Source organism: Varanus komodoensis, unplaced genomic scaffold, assembly GCF_004798865.1.
Source record: "Varanus komodoensis strain SLA01 unplaced genomic scaffold, ASM479886v1 scaffold3, whole genome shotgun sequence".
Classification (NCBI taxonomy): Eukaryota; Metazoa; Chordata; class Lepidosauria; order Squamata; family Varanidae; genus Varanus; species Varanus komodoensis.
In genome coordinates, this window is record NW_025335761.1 from 45,287,415 (window position 1) to 45,312,169 (window position 24,755).

Genomic DNA, 24,755 nt, shown 5'->3' on the forward strand with positions numbered 1-24,755 from the left:
TATATTTGAGATGTTTGTGCTTCTGGCTATTTAGAAGTAATTATTACTAGAGTCAAGGGTGCTGTCAACAGCAGGGATGGTGGATTTATGCTTACAGACAACTGAATTTATTGCACAGAAGGGCATGTATGTGTATGACAAGAGCAAATCCTTTTCTGAAACAGAGGTCTTCTATAATCAAGTTACAGAGTCTGAAGACAGATGGCTCTGAATACTTTGCCTGAATCTTTGTGTAGTCACCCATGTTTATGCAGTTAATGAATGTGGGTTGTAACTTTTTAATGGCAGACTCTTCCTTTTTAACAGTTACGTGGCAAACAAGTAGGACCATAGCAGAAATGATGCATGGGAGATTTTATCTCTGACAGTTCTACCACCTATGGAAGAGCTGCTTCATTGCACAATTCCACCTTTTTTTTCTTATTTTTAGCAATTGTTTATATTTAAGGGCCTAAGGGACTCTCTGATATTATAGAGTTCCCTTTGACCTTTTCCTGCTGTCACCAGTTCTCTTAGAATATTTTAAAAGCTCCTGGCAGCTTTCTTTTACAGGTTTACACATGAGATGGGCACCAACACTTAATCCTATGGCTTCCTGTCATTGTCTAGGGCACCATCAGATAGGGTGAAGCTGGACCACACTGGTTCCCTCCCTCTGCCTTTGTAGCCAGTGTGGTTTGTTTGTTTGTTTGTTTGTTTGTTTGTTTGTTTGTGTTGGCTGGGCTCTGAAGACCATCTTCTGAGTGAGTTTGGTGTAGCATTCCAGGGGGCAGGAAGAGGTAAAGTAAGGCTCCATAGTCCTCTGAAGGATCCTGGCAGTGAGTAGTGGAGAAACATTTAGACAGACAAAACAGTCACTTAAAAGTTTAGGAGGACAAGGGAAGTGCAGAGGCAATCTTAACATTTGTTCTTCTCCTAACTTCCACTGGGTGACTGTAATCCTCAGAGGGACACGTAATTGGTTAGAGAGATGTTGTACTTAATGTGCAGGGGTTTCCAAAGCGTGCTTGCTGACATTTCTTAAGGGCTCAAGAGTCATTGTTGCTTATACAGGCCTCTAAGGGCACAAATGTATTCTGTTGCCCATAAGTCCCAAAGTGGGAGGCTTTTGGCCTCCTATGCAGAGTGGGAGGCAAGGCAGAAGCAAGCTTTGCCTCCTTTTATTCCCTCTCTGCATATTTTGCTGAGCAGTTTTTTTCCCCATCTCAGAGTGTGAGGGAAGGAGGATGGGGAAGTTTCAAGTTATGAGATATCCTTGCCTCTTTGGTCCCCCCCCCCGCCCTCCCACCCACTCACCAAAACACCCCTATCAGGGTGTTGTTTTCCAACCAGTGCAATTCTTTGAGGTCAGACTGTTGTCCCGGAACAATGGATCTAGAAATATAAAGTAACACAGAGTCCACAGATGCAATCATGGAGACTTAGGCAATCATTGAGCCTTAGGCTTGCTTTCCTAATGGCATCTTTTACCTCAGGGTGAATTCCCTTAATCTCCACTTCAGCCAAATACATTCCAAGCCTGATCCAACTGTCGTTTGGTCCCCAAAGCTCCTCCTGCTGCATTGCTGGCTGCTTGGACAGTTTATCTGGGTTATAATACCTGTTTGTGTAATCTGGCAAGATCTTAGGACAATCCCCTGACCTTTACCTTCTATGGTTGTCCCACAGAGAAAACACTGCTTAAATTATGACCTCAACTATCTACTTTCTCCTCAACTTTCTCCTAGTCTTTCTATAGCACCAAGTAGCAGACCTTCTCCATCAGCTGCCTCTTTGCGTTTCTAACAATCCACGGTCATTTCCCAATTTCTCATTTTCGCCTATATAGAATCACCCAATCAATCAAAATTGAATTTACTTGATGCAGGGCCTTTAAAAAATAGTACAAGTGATGGCTTCTTCCCTCTGCAATATGTGACCAAGCAGGACTACTAAAGCAGTCTTTCCACATGGTAACACCTTTGGCGTCAGGCTTACACAAGTATGGTATAGCCACTCGGAGAGTACACAGAGTATTGTTAGAATAAGTTACATACATGGCATTTCCTTATCATGTTCCAGACCTCTGAAGGGAAAAAAAACTTCAGTGTGGCTCTTGTAAAAGTAATCCCTGTCTCACTGACCAATTAGATGTCTTTGAGTTTGTTGATAGACCTGTACACAAGGGTGATGTGGGGCATGATTATTAGTTGGAGTTCCAACAGGCTCTAGTGAAGTCCCTCATCAAAGCCTCCTAAGCAAACGTAGCAGTCTTGGAATAAGAGGAGAGATGATTTTATGGATCAGAATGTATACACTGGAACCCTATAGGGGCCTGTGCTTTTCAACTGGTTTAGAAATGATCTGGAATTAGGAGTGAGGTGGCCAAGTTTGCTAATGACACCAAACTATCTATAATTGTTAAAACAGAAGACTGTGCTTTTATCTATCACTTCACACATACTTCACCAGTGAATTAGATGCCGATTTTATACTCTGTGGATTTAACCAAGGCAAAAGGGCAGCGATCTGAATTCAAACAATGTCCTCATGCAGATACTAAAAATGGCTGTGTTGTGGCAGTGGCCATATGAAGGCCATGGTGTATGTAAGTTTTACCCTGTTGCTAAGATGGATCATATGCAAGACTCCACAAGAGCATCAACAGTTATCTGGAATGACTGGAATATGTCTGGAATTAGTGCTTGCAACTCATCTCTGACTTGTGATAACCCTAAGAATGAGTACCCTCCAAAATGTTCTCTCCTTAGCCTTTATATACTCAAAGCTCTGGCTTTCTTTTGGGAATCAGTCCAACTCAGATTTGGTCTTTCCCTTCTTCACTTGTCTTCAACATTTCCTATCGTTGTTTTCTCCAGTGGGTCTGATTAAACCAGTACAGCACAAGCAGTTTACTACTGTTCAATTGCTTGCCATGTTGCATCATCTTTGGTAGCCTCCATATGTGGAGGTAGGCAGGATGTTTTACTTAGTTTGATTTAGAGCCAGTGTTGTGTGGTGGTTTGTGTGCTGGACGGGGAACCTGGGAAACTGGGTGACTTTGGGCCAGTCACAAACTTGCAGCCTAACCTCCTTCACAGGGTTGTTGCTGTGTGGACAAAAATGGAATGAAGGAGATGTGTAAGCTGCCTTGGGTCCCTCATAAGAAGAAAAATGTTGGAATATAAATGAAATAGTGATAATTCTGGGTTATTCATCCTTTAAATGTTTCCCTGATTTCACATATCACCAAATTGGTCTTGTGTGCCATTTTGTTGGGCCATCCTTGGGTCAAAGCAGACAAATGCTATTACTTGAGACCCATCTTAGTTCTGAAAGTTGAAATACCTTCCAGTGACTTTTTTTTGTTCTAGTGAAGACTGCAGTTTAGCTGTGATTCTCTTATACATGATGTTTTTTTTTTTTTTTGGTATATTATACAATATACATGATGCAACTTCATTGCTCAGGAACAGAGATTACACAAAATCCTGTTTCAGGAAAAGGAAGAATTTTGAACTGGAAAGTGTCCATAGAAATACATGGCTGTAGAATACTTTTGGTTATTAGAGATGCTTTCCATAGCATCATTTTAAGGAAGAATCCAGGTCATGAACTCACATTTCTGAAGAGCATGTATCCGGCATCTACCATAACTTCCTTGATTAAGACTGACTATGAATGCATGTGTATACCAAAGTATAGCAATATTATTCCAAGTGACCTGTAAAGTCTTTATGGAGCCTCAGCCTCATATGCTCATTTAAGGTGAAGAAAACAAACTGAACCAGAAACAGAGCAAAACCAGCTATTCTGTTGCAGTAATATTTGTAATTGGGTTTCTCTACGTCTGGATTTTGCTGAATTCTTCGTGTTGCCAACTGATGTTCTGCAGGTACCTTCTGACCATCCAGGTGATCTTGATAAACCCATGTCAGGCTGGAGTCAAGAGTGGGTATGGAACACCCACCAATGGCCTCACTCTGGCCCAGACAAGAGTGGTGGTCTGAAAGAGGAACAGTGGGAGCCACTACCTGCCTGCTTGCTTATTGGCTGTCCACCAGCCAAGCAACAAAGCAGCAATAGTGAAGAGGAGAGGTTTGCACTTCCTGGGTTCTGTGGGACCCTCCATCCTCCTCTTCATTAATATGGGTGAACACCTTATACTCTTTCATCTCTCTTTCCACACATCTTTTGGCTCCTTGCTGGCATGCTTCATGGCTCTGGTAGCAGAGGCTTTTTCTTCTCTAAAAGCAACCCTGGACTGTTAAGGAAGAACTGCTCTGGCACTCCTGTGTACCAAAAGATGTAGGTTCCAAGCTCCTTCCTTAAAACACTCTATAATACAGGATAAAACTATCCTGTATTATAGAGACTGGCTATCCCTGTTCTATCACGAAGCTCCCCGCAAGGTATATTTTAAGGCTATTGGCCTATATAGCAACATGTCATCCCCCCTCACTCCTGCAACCTTGAGGTATTTTGCCCTACTACTCCCATTAGCACTCGCTTTGGCTGTGCTGGCCAGGACTGATGGGAACTGTAGGTAAAAAATATGGAGCTTCAGTAATCCAAGGAGTTTTGCCTGTCTGATAAGGAGGATGGGTCTACCAGTTATAACTGAATGTGGAAAAATGGTGGTGTACCTCTGAGTACCGGTTGTAAGTTTTCCTCAGCATATCCTTTGTTTAAACTTTGCAGATTGCTCCCAACAGATGGTGGTAATCCATTGTATACCTAACTAAAATAGTAGAATTTTGTGAATATATTTTAGGATGTTATATTTTAGGAACTGTATTTGTTAAGATTTAAAATAGAAATTATCTTAGTATGTGGAAATAAAAATTTTTAGGTATTTATTTCATTTCTGTGCCATCCAAAATCTCTCTAGATGATTCATACAAACCCAACCCATCTAGAGCACAACCTATAGGATTTTTCAAAGTCCAAGCCCATGCCCCACCCCTTGCAGCTACAATGGAAAGACCCCCACCAACTGTTCCCTCTGCCCCAGGTCACAATTGAGTCTTGGAGAAGGAAGGCGCAGGGGAGGGAGGAGTTTCAGGTGGCATAAATGACCAGACCAGACTCTAATCTGTACTTCAGCATCCTTCCCTCCCTGTTCCAGGTGCTATGCCTAGATGGCCAAAAACAGTTATCTAGATAAAGCGCAAGGTACAAAACACAGTGGAAATTGCCGCTGCCACTCCTCACACCTTGCATTGTATGTTTGTAAGACATGGTGGGGTTTGTGTGACCAGATTGTGCATTTAAACTGCTAGAAATTTTTAGTAAGATACTGGACCTGATGGAGACAGTTGACAAAAATGCCCCATCGTATGCCATCAAATGCCTAAGAGTAGAGGACAGTCCTAATCAGGTGCTGAAAGATAACATTATTGTTCTAGGTGGATCTCAGCAGGGACAGCATTCTTTAAGCAGGAGGCCACCAGTGAGAAGACCCTCTCCTGTGTTGCCACCTTCTGAACTCCCTCAAAGGATGCACTCAGTCTCTGGTTCAGCGTAGGCCACAAGGACGGTGGCTAGATTACAGGGGAAGCTGTATGAAATGAGACTGAGGAAGCTGGGCCTTTTCAGCCTTGAGGAGACTCCAGGGGGATCTGTTGGCGACATAATAGGTACATGAGGGGGTGGCCACACAGAGGTGCGTAGAGACCTGTTTTCCCCTGCAGGGAAGGGCAGGATGCACTCCAATGGAGCAAAGCCCAGGGAACCAAGGTTCAATTTCGATGCCAGGAAGTACATCCTGACAGGATCTCAAGGGTATGGAATAGGCTTCCACGGGAGGTGGTTGAAGCCCCATTGGTGAGGGTGTTCAAGGATAGGCTGGACATGCAGGTGGTAGGCATGTCATGAGTGGAGCCAGCTGGAGCCGGGGTCAGATGGCCCAGGAGGCCCCTTCTGACTCGCTCTGTTTCTGTGTTGATCATAGGATCTGGGTAGGTTCAAGTTGTGAGAAGCATTCCATCAAAAATTATGGTCCCAAGAGTTTTGGACTGGATACCTGAGATATCCAGGGTATAGTCCCCTCTTGGCCATGAAGCTCACTGGGTAACTTTGGAGCAGTCACTCACTTTCAGCCTAATCTACTTCGTAGGGTTGCTGTAAGGATAAAATGGAGCTATATAAGCCTTCTTGGGTTCTTCACAAGAGGGGGAAAAGCCAGATATAAATGCAATGAAATAATAGTGATTTAATCTTGATAGATCTTCTAAGCAACCTCTTCTTCAGATATTCAGTATCTCAAAGCGCAAAACAAAAGAGTCATGAAGCTCTTGCATAAACCAAGGCAGCTCCCATTCATTTCCATTAAGACTAATCCCAAAGAATTTATCAGATCCCATCAACATTTATAGAAAAATCCACAACTTGGCTTTAAGTTCAATCTATTAATATTAGGTCCTAGAACTGTTGAGAAGAGTGATATGAGTTTGACCATCTAATTCACATCAAATCAAAAGCACAGAATCTTTACCCATGTAACAATATTAAAATATCTGCATATTACTCTGTGATAGGGTGGTGTTCTTTTCCACATGCAACTGCATTACCTTGTACAGGTCATGCTTTATCTCTTGAAAGTTAGTGTGAGGAATGGCTGTAAATGGCACTGCACCCAACTGCAGTTATTCTTTAAAGGCCTGGATTCTTCAGAATTACTCACAAATACGCTTGAAGGATCAGGTGTAGCCTGATATCACAGATTTACCCAATATAATTATAAGAAATACCCTTTGTTTAATTGTGATCTGTAATTTTAATTTGGGAAGGCTGAATACCTCCACAGCCAATGTCAGTATTTAAGAAAAACTGAATGATGAACTTCTCCAATACAAGGAAATAATTGTGGCAAAGAATTTAGTGCTTTTCAGATAGCGTCTCAGTAATTGTGAGCTGATAATGCCAAATTTTATCTGCTGCTATTTTGAGACATGTGGGCCTCACTTAAGTTTAGAAAGTTTGAGAACTGCACTTAAACGGGAGCAAAATACATCACATATATAATTGCCATAATTCTTGCTACACCTCTGTATGGTAGCTCAGTTTTATCTCCATTATTATTTCTATATTGCACAATCCGTGCCTAAGACCACTCTTAGGTGAGTTGATAACTAAGGTGAAATTTCAGTGGCTGACTTCCTGATTCACCACTCAGTCACTACACTAGTTACAAATTAACTACTTACACTGCAGTGAGAGTTAATTAAACATGCCTGGAAATTTGAATATCAAACATTCGTTATTATAGAGATGAAAATAACTTTACAAGTCTGTTTTTAGTGACTTTTAGCCTTTTAACCATGGGATATATAGCAGTAATAAGAAAGGAGGATAATTGGAGCACTCTCTTTGTTGATTTAAGGCAAACTTCCAGCCAATGAATGATTCAGAATAATTTGTTTGCAAATTATACAATGGAGGCTGTTGAGCATGGGTGGCACTTGAAGCAAGCAATTGAGATGTTCATCTGTGTTTAAAACCACTGAAGATCCTTATCAGTACCTTGAATAGCTTGAAAATCTTGTCAATCTCACCTATCCCAGTGAATGCCAAGTTATCAGAGTCACGCATATGAGTTACCTGGGGAGAAGTTAAAAAAGACACTGTTGTATAAGCTACTTCCTTTTAGTGCCTAATAAAGGCAGTAAGTTTAGAAGTTATGTGGCATTCCATATTTACTCTATCTCCACAGGGGAGCATTCCACTGGTAAGGAATTCAGTGGCAAATCTGACCATCATGCAGACAAACTGGAAATGCCTTGCAGTGTCAATGTAATTTGAATGAAATACCATGAAGCAGAAACTAAGACTTCAGCAATGCACTTGGAATGTGATTCTCTGATAGTGAATAACTTAGGATGCAATGCTATGGCTTCCTGATCATCTGGGCATGATGCATCCTGCAACCTTAGTGCCAGGAATCTGAATGGCAAGTCCCTCGCTCATCCCGCCATCCCCCAGCTAGCACAGAAAGAACCACACAGACTGCCTTTCTGAGGGTGTAGCTAGGCTTTGGAGAGGTAGAAAAGGACCATGTCATGGGAGTGGGGTGGTGAGGAGATGGAGGGAAATGGCTAACACCAATTTGTATTAGCATCCCAGCCTCCTTCCCAGCACTTAATCTAGATGGCCAAAAATAACCATCTAGACAAAACAGATGGTGTGAGGTACAGGAATGTAAAGAGAACCTCTGCTGTGCCTTTCTGTGTGCATTGGATGCATGTAAGACCCTATTGCGGTACAAAGCAGAGGACACTGGAATGTGCCCTCCTTCTCCAAGACATGTAAAGTTATTCACCTCTTTCAAATTTAAATTGAATGTAAGGTTATTCAGTTTTCATTGCTTGATTACAATTACAGATAGATCAAGGGAAGTTGGTCCCAAGGTAACTAGTGCCTGTCAGAAATAAATCTCATTGGTTCAATTGATTGCAAAGAAACATGTAGTCTAATCCAAGTTTACCCTTAAGCATGTACCACAGAATTCAGTGAGGCTTTCTATTATGTATACATATAATCATTTTTTTAGTCTAGTCTCGAGGGCAGCATAATCCACAGTTTACTCTGAAGTGATGCTTAATAAAAGTTATTCCTAGGTAAGTGCACTAGGTATATACTCCATAGTTAATGTACAACTTTAGTGGAATTGAACTAATAAGGCTGAATTCAGAAGAATTCCAGATTGTCACTCAAAGAAGGGAATGTGAGGAAGCTGACCTGAACTTCCCACCCTTCTGCTCCCTGCAACTTCCCAGAGCCTGCAGAGGGCTCAGAGATCCTACTGAGTGGGGTGGGCTGTGTTGTGGGGCTGAAGGAGAAAAACTTTCAGAAGATCACATAACTATGAGACACATGTGAGGGGGCAGAAGGTGTCTCTGTTCAAATCTGCACTCAGAATCATTTCTGAACTTAAGAAGGTATGCACTCCTAGTATGGAAACTAAGCACCCACAACCTTAGATCAAAATTTTTAATAAAGAGGTTCCCAGTTAAAACATAATAATCTGACTCTGCATAATAATTCTAATCTTCTCTTGTTATTTGAAGAAATGATCACAAAGACAAAAATTCATGTATAATTTTATTGAAAATGATTTTTTTTCAATTTTTGTGTACAAAGCTTTTAAAGAACAATCCCATACTGGCATATTCAATGCTGTGTTCCTTTGCATTCTTTAAAAAAATAAGAATTTTTAACTGATTGGTTTCAGATACAAATGAATAAGGGTTTCTATATGAAAGAATCAAAAACAAAGTTGCCTAGCATAAATTGCAGCTTCCCTTTTTTGATGCAAACTAGTAATGAAGTATGGCATGTGAAAGTAAACAGGGAAGAATGAAATACCCAATTTTACTGACCCTCCAAAAATGTCCTTTTATAGAGCTACACAAAATAAGAGACTAGGCTGATGTGATTATGATAGTTGTGAATCTTCAATTTTGGGGGTTATAAGAAAAACCTCCAGATGCACCCTCCATCACAGTGTGCCTCCAAGTGAATCCTTTAATTTTGTTGCAACTTCATCTTAGAGGGGATAAAGTGCTACCCTTTGATTCACATATAGTGGGTAGTCTCTAACATTTGCTGGCCCAGCCCATCCTGAAAGGAATGTTGGGGGAGCCCTTCTTCCAGATAGGTATGTAGCCTGCCTGTCTTAATAATGGATATTTTATTGGTTATATATTAATTAGCAGGCACATGTGAGGTGCATTGCAATGGAGTAAAGAATAAGATTTATTTTATTTGCCCCTGGGAAATAGTTGCAGACATAAGCTATAATCTGGAAACCAGACCTATTTTCTTGACTTCAAATGGCCTGTTTGTGAATATGTAAATAATTAAAAGATGATTACTAATATTACCAAAACAAAGTATAATTTAGTCTTCTTCCTTGTAGCTTCTTGCAGAATAACTTGGGCATTCATAAATATTTTAACAGCTGCTTTGTTCTCTCTCTTCCTGAGACAGATATACAAACTAGCCATTTATTGCAATGATAATGCTGTTCCCAAAAACCACATTATTGACTCAGTATTACCCCACTTGAAGAGGAAGCATCCCTTTTAAAATCAAAGAAAGGAATGTTTTGTAGGCCTACTAATGCATTTCTGCCTTTGATTATAAGCAGTTAACTTAATGGTGGCCAGAATAATTGCCACATCAGTAGCTTTCTGATGTAGTAACTTTTCAATGTGATTTTGAGCCAAAGCCTTCTCTGCTTTGCATAGTTGCACTGTCATATAAGAGTGCACTATTGACAGTTTCATCAATCAAAAGCAACATATAACACAATGAACACGATCCAGTCCCCTGTGGCTATAGTGCTCCTATACAAAGAATCTATAGGACCCAATGGAGGCCTGTTTCATCTCCTTGAACATCCATGTACATGTTTGGTGGACCCATACACATGGGTAATGAGACTGTTGGGACTCTTGTAATTTGTTCTTGTGTCAAAGCCTTTTGATTGCATTTCTGTACAATTGCCCCCCCCCAAAAAAAACCTAGGTTTTTTTTTTTTGCTTATTGACCTTGTTTCAAGGTTCCAGAATTGTTTAGAATCATAGGATTCTTAAACACTGAGAATGCAGAAGTCTTGTCAAAAAGTAGTGAATACATTAAGATGTATAGCCACTGCGCACTAGTGAAGAACAATGATGCTGTATCCTGAGTCACCGTGCAGCAAGGGCTAAGGCATAGGAAAATCAAGCCTCAAAGCCTTTTTAAGGACTAAGAAATAAAGGCAGAAAATGTATTTTTGAACGGATGCCCCGTATATTGCAGGTTTGGATGCCTTCTAAACTGTTCAGAGTTTCAGTGGTGAGGGACTCATCAGGTCTTAAGTAAAGAAGATTTTAGATCATGAATCCAAAGGGTTGATTGCTAATTTCTAAAAAAAAAAAAAAAAAAACCAAAGGCATTTTTACAGATATGGTAGATTTTTTCACAAATCTAAGATTATTACAGCTATGGCTCAATATGCTGGTCTGTATAAAGTATTTCAGGCTCAACAACAACAAAAATCGAAGACGATCATCTGACCATTCTCTGAGTTAAGTAATTACCTACGTATAGGAGGGTGAAAGGGAGGTAAGCATTTTGTAGCAAACGAAGAAACAAGAAGTCATGTGCTGTGACCTCTGTGATTGTGGTCAAACAACACAATACATTAAGAAATTCTCCTTCATAAGCCCCACTGAAATGGATAACAACCACACAAGTCCACCAGTGTTACAGGCTTATTTTATTTACTTATTAATGTCATTTCAGCAGGGTGTTAATGGAGAACTTGCCAGGAGATTAATAATTTCTTTTGTATGTTTTCCATAGGAATATTTCACTTGAAGTAGCACTGATTATGATTGCATTGCAATATTTCATCATGGCACAATGCAGTAGAAAGAGGGAAGTAAGAGGAGGGTGTCAGGAAGAGATAATCATTGCAATGCAAGTACTGGCTCAAGAAAACGTAGCATTTTCCCAACAACTGCAAATACTATTGAGAGCTAGGGGGAAAAGCCATTTTAGTAGCAGTAGATATACATCTGGGTACTACACAACTGCTGTATGTTAAGAAATAAGAAGAGCTGTGCTGGATCAGATTAAGGGTCCATCCCATCCAGCATTCTTTGCGCACAGTGGCTAACCAGCTGTTCATGGGAAACCTACAAGTAGGACATTTGAGCCCACATACACATATAACAGTCTCTTCAAGACATAACAATAAACTATGGTTTAATATGTGCAAGAGTAACAGTGAGCCTTGGGTTTGGAATGAGAAGTGGGCAGTGAAGAGGCCAAGTTTTCTGTTATAACTGAATTGCTCAGGATGGTTAAAATAATGGGCATTAAAGTGGTGAATGTGTTTAAGAAAGCAAGTGTACAATAGTGGATGTTGGTACAAAAAATACCATCTTCATATGTATGATGATGGGAACTGAGCTACTAGTATTTCTACCCTCGTGTTTCTGCTGAGTTTCTTTTTGTTATGGTCTTTTTTAGTGGTTTTAAACTTTTTCTGATTCTTGTTGCATTTTTATTGTCTGCATTTTTATTAACTGTTTAGCAACAGTTGTAAACTGCCCAAAAAGCTTTGGTTGTGGGGTGGTATAAAAATGAAATACATGACAATAATAATATTGTTAACTGAGCAAGAAAGAGATCTTGGGATTGTGGTGGACAGCTTGAGGAAAGTGTCGACACAGTGTGTGGTTGCTCTGGAAAAAAGACACATTCTATGTTAAGCACAATTAGAATAGGAATCAAAAATAAAACCACCAGTATCGTGCTGCCCTTATACAAAACTATAGTGCGACCACACTTGGAATACTGCATACAGTTCTGGTCTACAGGTCTCGAAAATGTACATATTATGGTTGGAAAGGTGCAGGAAAGAGGCACCAAAATTATCAAGGTGGTGAAGTAACTCCCCAATCTAAAAGATTACAGCATCTGGGATAGTTTAGCTTTGAAAAAAGGCAATGGGGAGACATGATATTTACAAAATTATGCATGGTATGGGAAAAAATGCATACACCCATAATATGAGGCTTTTAGAATCTTTCAAAATACTAGAACCTGGAATCATGTATGAAGATGAACTGTAGGAGATTCAGAACAGATAAAAAGAAGTACTTTGCGCAGTACATAGTTAAATTGTGGCATTCACTTCTACAGGATGCAGGGATGGTCACCAACTTAGATGGCTTTAAATGGAGACTATACAAATTCATGGAGGACTAGGCTATCAGTGGCTACTAGTTGTGATGGGTACGTGCTGCTTCCAGAAAAGGAAATAGCATGCCTATGTATGCCAGTCGCTACAGAACATGATCATCAGGAGGATGCTACTGCACTCAAGAGCTACTGGTGTACTTCCCAGAAGCCGCTTGCTGGACCCTTTCTCAACAGAGCAGTAGATGGGCCTTTTCTCTCATTCAGCATGGTTCTGGTTTAAACTTAAACCATTTTTTAAAATCCCATTTTTTGTTCACTTGAACTGCAATAACTCAGGATTGGTTTACTGTTTTGCCAATAAGTCAGGACATGGAAACACTATTTTATAGTTTAAACTAACCAGAGTTTTCTTCAAGTTTGGCAATAACAAGAAATGCTGGTTAGCTTAGAACAGGAAGCAAATGCTTCCAATTTCCTGCTCACAATCACACTGAAAAGAATGGGTTGGGAGAAGTGTAGAAGTCTGACACTTGCTACTGTTCATGGACATAATGCTAAACCATAGTTCACTGTTGCATTCCAAAGGGAGTGGAAACTCATGGAAAACCATATTAGAATGTTTCAACCTTGTTAATTCACATATTTAAGCTAGAGGCTCAAATCATATTTATATATGGTGTATACATTTTTCTTGATGCGCCGGCTCAACAAAATGGGTGACAGAATGTTCAAATAGTATATTTTTGAAACTATATTTCCTATGAGCAGGAGATACTGTCTGATTAGTCATAGGAAAATTCTGCATTCCAGCCCCAACCCTGGAAGTATTGCTCCAGTGTTGGAGCTGGGATTCTGGATTTGGAGCATCCTCCCTTGCAGCCAGGACTGTTCTTTCCTTACCTGCTGTAGCTCTGAGGTTGTAAAATCAACCTTAGAGCTGCTAGTGGGGGCATTATGGAGGGAAGGAATGACGTTTCATCATGGTATAAGGTATCCTGGCAATTTTCAGTTCCATATTTCTCCTGCTTTTGATGGATTGCCTGTAATCCTCTGAATCATAAGGATTATGGGAATCCAAAATAGATTGTGTTGTTAGTTGCTTAAGATGGCATTTAATGAGAGTCCAAACCTATATATGCAATACATATAATTCTTACTTTGTTTTGTGCCACACATCTTTGCTTGCTTTGAAGAAGTGCTTGGGAAGCTTAAAATACTGAACATGTTTTTGGTTTCATTGCAGCACTGAGATCAAAGGGAGCTCCTCCTTTCCTGCTTTTCAGTTACACAACTTCGAGAGGGAGCTTTGCTATAGCACAAGTACACCAGGAGCTAGAGTGCCATTTTCCCTGTTCATTTTACCCTTCCAACCCCGCCCCCAAGTTCTCTGAAGAAACAAAAGTGAAACTGGAGGTTCATGAGATCCTCTAAACAGTAGGCAAACAACTGTAAGGAATCAAGAGTGCTCAATAAATGTCTCATGTAGAAAAGCCCAAACACTTAAAAATGGAACAAGATATGCTTTGAACGTAAGGCAGGAGACTTATTCACAGCTATACTCCTAATATAAGTTGTTTCAATTTTTGTTTCCATAAATATGTTCTCCAAATATGTGTACAACCACAACTATTTTCTTCTAAAATCCCAGGAGAGGTACAGTCAACTTCGTCACATATTAGTTCATTTTCTAGCCATGGGTCTGTTAGCTACTGTGCTAACATTAAAATGCATTAAAAGGAGCTATTTTGGATGTGCATCAAAAGACTAGGCTGAGATCCTACATTGCTAATGAGTGTAAGTTATTTTTTCTAACAGTTTAATCACAGCAGCAATCTAACAGAAACAGATGAGAGTGCAGTATTTCACATCCTGGGATACTTAAGATTTAAGAGATTAATGCAAATAAATGTTTTGTGGCATAATAACTTTTTGGCACACGAGCTACTACATATACTGCATACAGAGTTCCTGTATCTCTTCCTCACAGAAAAGTGTTCTATGTACTTATGAGGATCAACATATCAAGCTGCCTTGTACTAGGTCAGGCCACTGGTCCATATAGCCCCAGGTACTCTACTCCTGGTGGTAGCAGCTCTCAAGGGCATCAGGCAGAGGTCTTTCCCAGTCTGCTTCCTGAGATCCTTTAAGTGGACATAGTAGGAATTGAACTAGGATCTTCTTTGTACTGGACATATGTTTTATGCTATTCCACTCCCAGGGATACCTCTTTTTTGCACATGCACAGTTTTCCCTATGTACAGAACGGAACAAAGGAAATTCCAGATTTCCTTTGCAGAACATCTATGAAAGCTGCTGAAATGTGACCTGCATGTGTTTGCTTTCCCATTCCATAAAGGAGCATTGTCTTACAGGCTACCTGTGGCTGGTGATAGGGAAGCCTTAAGTATAAATAGAGAAAAAGGACATTACATACACCATCTATTATATTTCCTCCAAAACTCCATTACACTTAATAGTTGCGATCCAAAAATCTACTTTATGCATACCTGGCAGCTTAGGAATGCACAATGAGATTCTGACCTTTTGATTTGGACCATCAGTTCTCTGTGCTATAAGTTGCTTTTGGAGTTTTAAAAAGGGGGTTGCAAAGGTAGAAACACAAGAAACAACTGTTCAAGAAACACAAACCCAACATTCTGTTACAAATATGTAAAACAACATGGTTTTGTGGATCCTGATCCAAGACCAACAGGGGAGTAATTCCATTTAAACTCATAAAAGAATCAGAACTGATGATTCCACAGATGTTTTTGAGAGAATTTTTTATGCTTCCCCAATTCCACAGGTATTTTCTTGCTTTCTTTTTAAAAAATGAAGGAAGAGAGCAGAAAGCAAAGCCAGCTTTTCCCATGGTTTCTCTGATGCCTTTGCTAAGCAGCATTGCCATTATAAAGGTGGAGAGCTTTTCACAGTTTCTTAAGCTTATAATCACAACCTACAAAAAGTTTGAAAAGCAAGACAAAAGATTTTTATACAGCACATGATCAATGGAAACAAAAAATGTATATGGGATCCACTGACAATGCAAAGCTCAGGTGGCTTCAACCCATAAGTAAGCCTGGCCCATCCTTGTAATATGAGCCATTGTGAAAAGTTTTAATATTGATTTCATGTTGAGTGATTAGATGCAGTGACTCCTGAGAAGAAAGTTCTGGCAGAAAAGGGATAATGTCCTTTTCAACTGCTGCTTGTTTGTTTTTCTTTTAAAGAAAGCAATGAAACTCTAGGCTTAAAAGGGATACTGGGATACATATATCCTCAGTCGGATGACAGAACTTCCCCTGAAGTTGATGACAGTGTTAACAGTGATCATCTCGAGGTCCAGCTGAATGTCTCGTGGCCCCTTCAGAGGACGGGTCAACACTAGAGTGGCACTGATGGGTCCAGTTTGCTGTGTGAAATAGATAAATGGAAGACATTGAGGTTCTCCAAACATGACATCCCTCTTATGAACTTATTTGCAAGCTGGTGCATGTATCTTGAAAATTATACAATGCTGGTCTATAGAACAAGTGACGGCAGTACTAAGCAAGCAGAACCTTGTTCTAAATTTTAAACAGCAAGTAATAAAGATGTTTTCTAAAAATTATGTGCTAGTTCTTGTCTGAAAATCCTACTTACCCGCATGTAGAATTCTCTGCCTTCGTTTCCTGATTTTATCTGGAAGATGTAATAAGCGCCAGGGTAGCGAGATGTGGCTTGCATTTGAAATATATCTGAGGGTACTGTGCGTCCCGACACATCCATGTCTCTGTACAAAATGGTGAATGGCTGGTCCCTACAACCAGGATTTTCAGCTGGGCATATACAGTGACTGACAGAACAAAAAATGTTTAATATTATTATTGCTTTTGAATTATCATCACCATTAACCATAAAGAGTCCTTTAGAACCTTGGGCTGTAATGTTATACGCTAACCTTTCCCCACCAAGTGTCCTTCTGATGTCCTATATCACAGCTCATACCATTCCAGGGGATGATGGAAGTCGTACCCCAAACATATCTGGGGGACTTAAGTCAGTGGAACTTACTTCTGAAAAAACATGTATTGCACTAATAATGGTTGTGTCATTTCTTTCATGGACTAGAATCTACATCATCATAACATCATTGTTACTATTGCTAATGCTATTATTATTACTGATATTAAGCAGATCCTATAAAATTGAATTCTTTTTGTATGTTCTTTTGTATTTTATTTTATATTTTTGGTGAGAGCCAGTGTGGTGTAGTGATTAAGAACATGGGACTGGGACTCAGGTGATCTGGGTTCTAGTCCCCACTCAGCCATGGAGCCAACTGGGTGACTTTGGGCCAGTCACAGACTATCAGTCCAACCTACCTCACAAGATTGTTGTTGTGGGGATAAGATGGAGGAGGAGAATGATGTAAGCTGCCTGGAGCCCTTTGTAGGAAAAAGGCAGGATATAAATTGAAAAAAAAAATATTTTGTAAGTTGTTATATGCCATTGAGTTTTCTCCAAATGCATAAAGGAAGCCAGAGCCTTGAACTTGGAAGAGCTGAATGGCACTATCATGCACAGGACATTTTGGAGGGCTTTCTCTCATAGGGCTGCCATAAGTCGGAGATGACTTGATGGCACATAACACCCACAGAATGACCTGGTCAGTACTCAGACCTCAATCCAATAGAAAATCTGTGGCAAGATTAAAAACTGCAGTTTACCAACAGTTCCCATCCAACCTGAGCGAGCTGGAGCAGGTTTGCCATGAAGAATGGGCAAACACTGCAGGATTCCCATGTGCAAAGCTGACAGAAAGCTACCTAAGACGACTTGCTGCCAGAGTGCTTTTATTAAGTACTGACCTCGGGGTGGAATACTGATGCAACAGCAAGTGCCTGTTGTCTTTGCTTTTGTGTTACAGTGAAGATATTTTGCACTTTCACATTGCTGAGTACCTTGTCTACTTCAAGTGGCAACAGTGCCAATTAATTTATTTCAGTCCCAGGTTGTAACAAAAGAAAATGTGGAAAAAATCGGTGGGGGGGGGGGTGTTGAAGACTTCTACAAGGCACTACCTATGTAGCCTGAATTTTTTATTTAGAAAGCAGTCTGGAGTGGTCATTGTCCTGTAGGGGATCCTAACTTATTTTTGTTTTTGAATAAATAATTCAAAAAATGAAGAGAAACATGGACAAATGCACTATCACATCCTTTGTGGAACTGCCTTACTTAAAAATTCAACTTTGATGTCATGTAAAGGAATTAATCGAATCCTATGTGGCCAGCTCCATTTCTGATGACAGCTGTTCTTATTACTTAAGCATATTTTCCAGCTTAATTGTACATATGGCTGAGTCTCCTGCCACCTGGTGACCTGGCAAGGAATTATTTTATTCTGAGTAATTTTCATAATATCAGTTTACAGACATCCACTATGCGGTGTGCATCAGCTTGTATTTCTTTGACTGCAAGGTCATGAACAATGCAATAAATACATCAAGCTTACAGAGGCTGGTGAGAATGGGAAGCTATAGTTTTTCCCAAAAATGTTGGTCATGTGAATGCATAAACTTCCAAACAGTAACAGCTGAATTAAGGATGTTCAGGGAAAACAATCGAGGAGTAAAAATCAAACATTTTTCTTTACACTGCAGATTCCATCTTATCAAACTGAACCAATACACAGTTTCCATTTTGAAAAAAGGGTCACAGCATGTTTTTTTTAACTAGATGAGGAATTTTGTGCAAAATCTAGCCCACCACTCTAGAGTTGGCACAAATTGCATAAATTTGCACAAACTGTGGGAAGTCATTGATTTGCATTGTCACCATCAGCAAAGAGACTGCCATGCTACTGTCCATTTGCTTTATGAGGCAGGCACTCCAGCAGGTTACCAACATGAAAGACCCTCTGTTTCTACCTGGTTGGGCCTGCCAGAAAGCCCTGCCAGGTACACATTTGACCACTTGAACTGAGCTCAATGGAATACCACCCCAAGTTTAATTTATTGGCCTCACCTGCCTGTGTTGCAGGGAACTGGGGAGAGGAGATAGATGGGCAGGCATGTGCGACATGAGGCACCACTGCTCCTTTCAGAATGGAGCTACTTTGGCATAGAGAAGCTTGGCCATGCTGCTGCCTGCTACTTCATTTTTGTTTTATGATGCCAGTTAAACTTGAGAGTATCCCTCACCTCTCATGTTCAATTTACTGACCTCCTGTCCTGTTCCAAGTCTTGCCCATGTGGCTGGAAAGTAAGCAAAGCTAGATGAGGTAGGTCTAGCTAAGGATGTGCGAGAATCTGTTTTGGGTGTGTGAATCCATCGGATTCCCTGGGCTCAGCTCCCCAACTCCATTACATTTTGTCATAGCCACAAGTCCAAGTTCCTGCAGAGCCTGCCCGGGTGTCCAGGGACTCACAAAGAATCATGCTGCGTGCGAACATTGTGCAAATAGCATCCCTCTTCCTCATCATGTGCAGCACCCTTTGCTTGTGCTGCATGCGACACAGAAAAGGTTGCTGGTTCTGCCACTTTTGTTTCATGACCATTTGAGGACTTCCTTTTGGCTCCACTCTCTAAGGGCCAAGCACAAGAGGAAGTCCATGAATGCTAGGGGGATGGACTCTAGGAAGTTTCATCACAACTCTAGGTTTAATACAGCAGACACTGTTCCTGCTCTCAGAAGGAATTCGTGACTTGGATCTGAGGGAAGCAATTGATGTCCCTTGCCTCTAGAAGTGGATGCTTATAGCACAGGATACCAAGATGTCATGAAAGAGCTACAAACCACTGTTTGTTCATTTATTGTATTGCATCTCTATACTACGAGTAACTGAAGCTGTTTGCTTCATGAAACGAATTGTATATGTTGAAAAATATCTTTGTAGCAGAGGATGCATGTCAAAATAATTACACCTCTATTATTTAAGTTACAGGCTGTTTCACAAACTCAACAGCAAAAATTGTGCATTTTCCACTGAGTAGGCACTGAACACACAGACTCAGCCAGTCCTTGCCATCTGATAAGCAAAGCCTATTCAGCCATCTATCACAGTTTAAGTGTTCACCTAAAAAGGGAAATAGGAAGGCATTCTAAAATAAAGAATATATAACATAAGGCTAAGCAGCAGTAAACAGCTGTTAACAGTTTGGATAGTGATAAAACACCATATGAAAACACTAAATGAAAAAGAGGCATGCCTTCATACGGACATTAACGTAGCACTCACTTTTCGTTGATCAGGATGTAAGGATCTTCACATCTCACTGGGTCCAGGCATTTGAATCCTCCTTGGACATTGAAGCATGTTTGCTGTAAGGTGCAGGTGTGGTTCCCAACCTCACATTCGTTAATATCTAAAATTTAAAAATACAGGTATATTAACAAAAGGCTCGACATTTTTTCAGTTAAAGTGGCACAGGAAGCCCTGAAAGCTATCTCCCTGAGTTGAATTTCCAGGTTGGTGCAGCAATTGGAGCATTGGGTCTGGCTCACAGATGTGGATTCGAGTTCCCACTCACCAAGACATGCATTCGCTGGCTCTCCCCAGTCATACCGCTCCCCAGTCATACTCTCACAATCTAATCCAACTCACAGAGGAGTTGTGAGAATAACATGGAGTGACTGACATGCATGTGACACTGAGGTTTTTGAAAGAATGGCAGGATATGATATCGAGAACAAATAGAGCAGCCTTCTATCATGTAGAACACAAACTGAATGTAGTTCTACTTTACTTTTATTTTTAGAATGACAAGGGATGTCAAAGAATATTAAATGTGTTGCGATAAACTAGGCAGCAATCTCCTCGCCTCTTATCTCTCCTCCTTGCTGGCATGTTTGGTAGCGTACTTATTGCTGAATACATTTCTCCAAGAACACCAACCATGGAAGTAAAGATGACTGATTGTATACTTGCTCACTTGTTAATTAAGAGCACATTGGCTGGAGTGTTGGAATGGGACTTGGGAGATCCAGGTTCTCGTCCCCACTCAGCCATGAAATTCCTTGGGTGACTTTGGGCCAGTCACTCACTCTCAGCCTAACCTACCTCACAGGATTGTTGTTGTGAGGATACAATGGACTTGTATATATAAGCCATTTTGTGTTCCTTCCAAGAGGGAGAAAGGTGGGCTATAAATACAATGTAGTAATAATAACAGTAAGAATTGTTGGTAACAACTGGCTGAACATTAATGGTGGGAAAATGGTGCATGATAAGTAGTGGCTATTACCCAATCAAGATACATCTACCAACCAAGGTAGGAATGAAAAGAATGTTATAGAACATGTGTGAGTATCAAAGATAAAACATTTTGAATAGATGTGAACATTTTGAATAGGTGTGATGTGTTTAGCAAGGAAGAAACATTGCGTAACTGACTAGAAGACATCTTGGGTGAACCAAGTGGATGCTGGTTGCTATGGGGGGTGGGAATGATGTTGCTTTGTTCACTAGTGCTGTCTGTTTCACTCCTTGCTTGCTCTTCCATGAGCAACACATGAGTTTGCAAACAGGGCCAAAGACTCAACTATTATTAAAATGTCTTAATACTCCGAGTTCTCTCTCTCATCCAAAAGGAAGTTAAACCATAGCAGCTACACTTGGAACTTCTTTGCTTGGACAGTGGAGAAATGATGTTGCTTTCATATGACTAGTGCTGTTCATTTAAGTGGGCCAATAGAAAATGCCAGTGACAGCTGATGCATCATGACTGCTGTTCACACTTACAAGGCTCATTTGCTAGTTCATTCTATATTACTGTTGAGTATACAATTATTTCAAGAGAAAATTTAGTGTGCATTAGGGTATTTGTGAGATGAGCCAGCAGTTGCCATGAGGCTGTACTTTTTAATCACAAAATTAATACTAACTAGACTTCTGGGAAGGTACTCACATGTACAGTTGACTGGCTCTGGCACTTAACTGATGTTTAGTTAAGACTTTTTCTTCTTTTTCCAGCCAAGGGAAAGAGGGAGACTGATCTTGTCAACCTTGTAATTATGCCCAGCTAAAATCCAATAGGGATAAACTATGCAATGCAACAGTGTTGTTCTGCCAACAGTCAGTTAGTCAACATTTATTTCCAATTATACTCACTACAGGGGATATTCATAGATACACACAGAAGAGCAGTTTCTAGCTTTGAAATCTAGTTATTTGGTAAAGGATTTTAAGCAGTTCATAGCTGCCTAAAGCATAGCATGTTTAGTATGGCATCAACTTTCTCTATTAAGGTCACTGGGAAATTCGCCACTTACTTTATGTTGGAAGTAGAAAGGAGGAATAGCATGGGACCTATTGTGTAACCTTTAACTGCACTGGAGAATGGCTGCATAGGCCAGAAAGCCTGTTAACTGTAATTACATAGTTAAGTGCTCAGCAGTGTTTCACAATAGCTTCCAACACATTATTTTTACAGTATAAATTGTGCCATTGCTTAGATTTTACATTGCAAAGTCTGATGAACTTTTGCTGCATCAATTTATTTTGATTTTCAGAAAAACAGCTATTATGTCTTCTCTTTGTTTTTAAATCTCAGTTGGTAAAATACTCTTACCTTGGCATCGAGTATCATCAAGAAGAACGTAACCAGCAGGGCAGAAGCAGTAGTAACTGCCTGGCTGATTAACACATTCATGCTGGCAAAGAAATTCTGAGAAGCTGCATTCATCCATATCTGAAAATTTATAAAGATAAAGGATTAGCATAGATCATTCATGATAGTCTCTGATTGTTATTAGCCAATACAGGCAAGGAGTCCAACCTTTATGTCTCAACTTACTGTTTTCTTCAAAGCCAGTGTGATGCTACTGACTGAATCTTGGAGGTTTCCTCTTTTCAGCAGGAGCTGGCTGTATAGCACCCCCTTACTCATATCACAACCTCACATCAGCCTACATGAACAGATGGTGACCTCTCCCCATCACATGCCACTTCCAAAACTGTTGTAGCAGATTAAGGAAGTCCTTCCTCTTATACCCTGCCTACTTATCAGACAACAGAGATCTCCATACCTGAACTTCTCAGGCCTTTTGTGCTCAGCTCTGGAACCCACTGCCTTAAGTGCCCTCTCTTGGAAGAAGGATACTGATGGTCTCCTGGATGAGTCCTTCTCAGAGGAGGAGCTAGAGCTCTGAGAGATTACAAACATCAGATAAGAGCCCATGCCAGAAAACCAGGAGAAGCCTGGGCCCTGGGAGAAGACAGCCACAGGTCACACCCTGCAAGAGGTGGTGCAACAGCCTAAGAATGTTGTGGTCCCAAGAGGCCCTGTAAAGAGAGATGCCGATTTACAAAGGAAGGCTCTTCATGAGCAAGGCCTTCTTCACAAGTCAGACTTTTGTTAAATGGCTTATGATAGACTGCCCTGGGAGTCCAGGCTACATAAATCTATTCAAGTCTAGCCACTGATATAGCATTTTTCTAAAAACTCCCATGCCTTATATTCCTGGCTTTGCTTGGTGACTGATACTTTGTGCTGCTGACTTCTTGACTCTTCTTGACTCTGATCTTTGTACTATGTTTACAATAGACCACTTACCTGTGCTCTGACTTCTGCCACACCCAGACCTTTCTTCAGAACGTTCCTTCTTGACTGGTAACACTATGTTTTTGATTCTTGCCTGCTATTGGATTTGCCCCTTAGTTGCCCTAATGCTAAGCCTGAACCACCCAAAGCAGGACATCCTGTCATTATGACCATAAATCAATGGAAAGTCACTATCAATCAGTGCAGGACTAAGCCAGTAAACAATTTCCCAATATCAGAATGACTAAGCAATCTTCTAAAAAGTTGATTGAAACCAGATTTAAATTTATTTGCTATATTTTAAGAGAAGATGTACATGTGCCTTACATTCTAAGAGGCCTGCAAGACCACAGTCATTTGGTGCTGAGCCAGATGGAAGAAAAGCCAAAGTACTTTACTCCCTGGTATATTTTGACAGCAATGGGAGGACAGAAGAGCCAAGACAGTCAGCACCTTCTTCTTTCTCTGTCAGCCTCCTGGAACTAAGCCTGACTAGCAGAAGTTTATTTTCCATTGACCAAGAGGAAAAAAAAACCTTCACCAGCACAAACCAACTCTTTTATATAAATTTATATTTATTCATTTGAGGATAATACGGCAAAGGCGCTGTAGTACAGAGAATAATATTTAATTAATTTCTTATTCTCCTATTGCATTCAAACGAGAGTGGATTAAGAAGCAGTTTTTTCTTTTTGGATTGCAAGACTCTGGGCAATGCTAGCGGGGTTTGTTGTTGTTTCGGTATATCTACTAGCAATTGTAGCGTAACAGTAACAGCAAGGTGGGAATTTGGGTTTGGCACCTCAGCATTCTCATCTGACAACTGATATCCTGTATCTCTTCTCCATGTAGTTCCTGAAGATACTAAATGAAGTCAAATTCTGGGCAAAGAAATTTTTAATATAATACAGAATGTAATATAATATTTAGCACCAAATTAAGAAACTAATGGTTAAGTGGGTACAACACAGAAAAAGGGATACTGTGAGGAGGTTAAGACTAACACAGAATGTAGATACACATTTTAAAATACTGAGTCTGCAGTGTTGCTAACTTTTTAAAAACAGCCTATGAGTTCCTACTCTGTTGTTGGGAATGTTGGGAGTTGTTCTTGGCACAGGGTGGCACCAACTCTTCAGATGAGGAAGGTGAGGCCCAGGATGTGAAGTCTGCAGATGGAGATGGCAGGGGAAGAGCTTATCTCAGGGCCACCATTTCCAGGTGTTCAGGCAGACTCTGGGAACCAACAGGATATGGAAGTGCTGGGAGGGGGCATGGGAGTGAAGCCAGAGCAGCCTGGTCTGATCCTCAACCCCCTGGGAGAGAAGAGCTGACCAGCTAGAAGGCCTGCATACAGCTAGGAGACTTGCTCATCTCCAGTGGAGCACTCCCAGAGGGTTTGGGTCCAGGGTTACTCAAAAGGAGGGTTCTGGGAAATAGTTTCTAGTTTGGGTTCAATGAACCACTCTGTGTATGCTCAAAGACTCATTCTTTGCTGGTTATACAATGCTGGGTGTACAATGAAAATAAAGATTTTTTTTTGCCAAGGAACT

At 40.5% G+C, this 24,755-nt stretch overlaps 1 protein-coding gene across 1 annotated transcript in view; it reads right to left on the reverse strand.

Moving 5' to 3' along the window:
• Positions 1-9,068: 9,068 nt before the first annotated feature.
• Positions 9,069-24,755, reverse strand: part of FBLN5 (fibulin 5) — an 84,310-nt gene continuing 68,623 nt past the window's right edge. Inside the window, exons 8-11 of the mRNA XM_044435963.1 lie at positions 22,231-22,350; positions 19,899-20,025; positions 16,321-16,513; positions 9,069-16,090 (exon numbers count right to left, since the gene is read on the reverse strand). Coding sequence (XP_044291898.1) covers positions 15,929-16,090; positions 16,321-16,513; positions 19,899-20,025; positions 22,231-22,350 — 602 coding nt within the window. The 3' untranslated portion in view covers positions 9,069-15,928. The remainder of the gene's footprint in view (positions 16,091-16,320; positions 16,514-19,898; positions 20,026-22,230; positions 22,351-24,755) is intronic.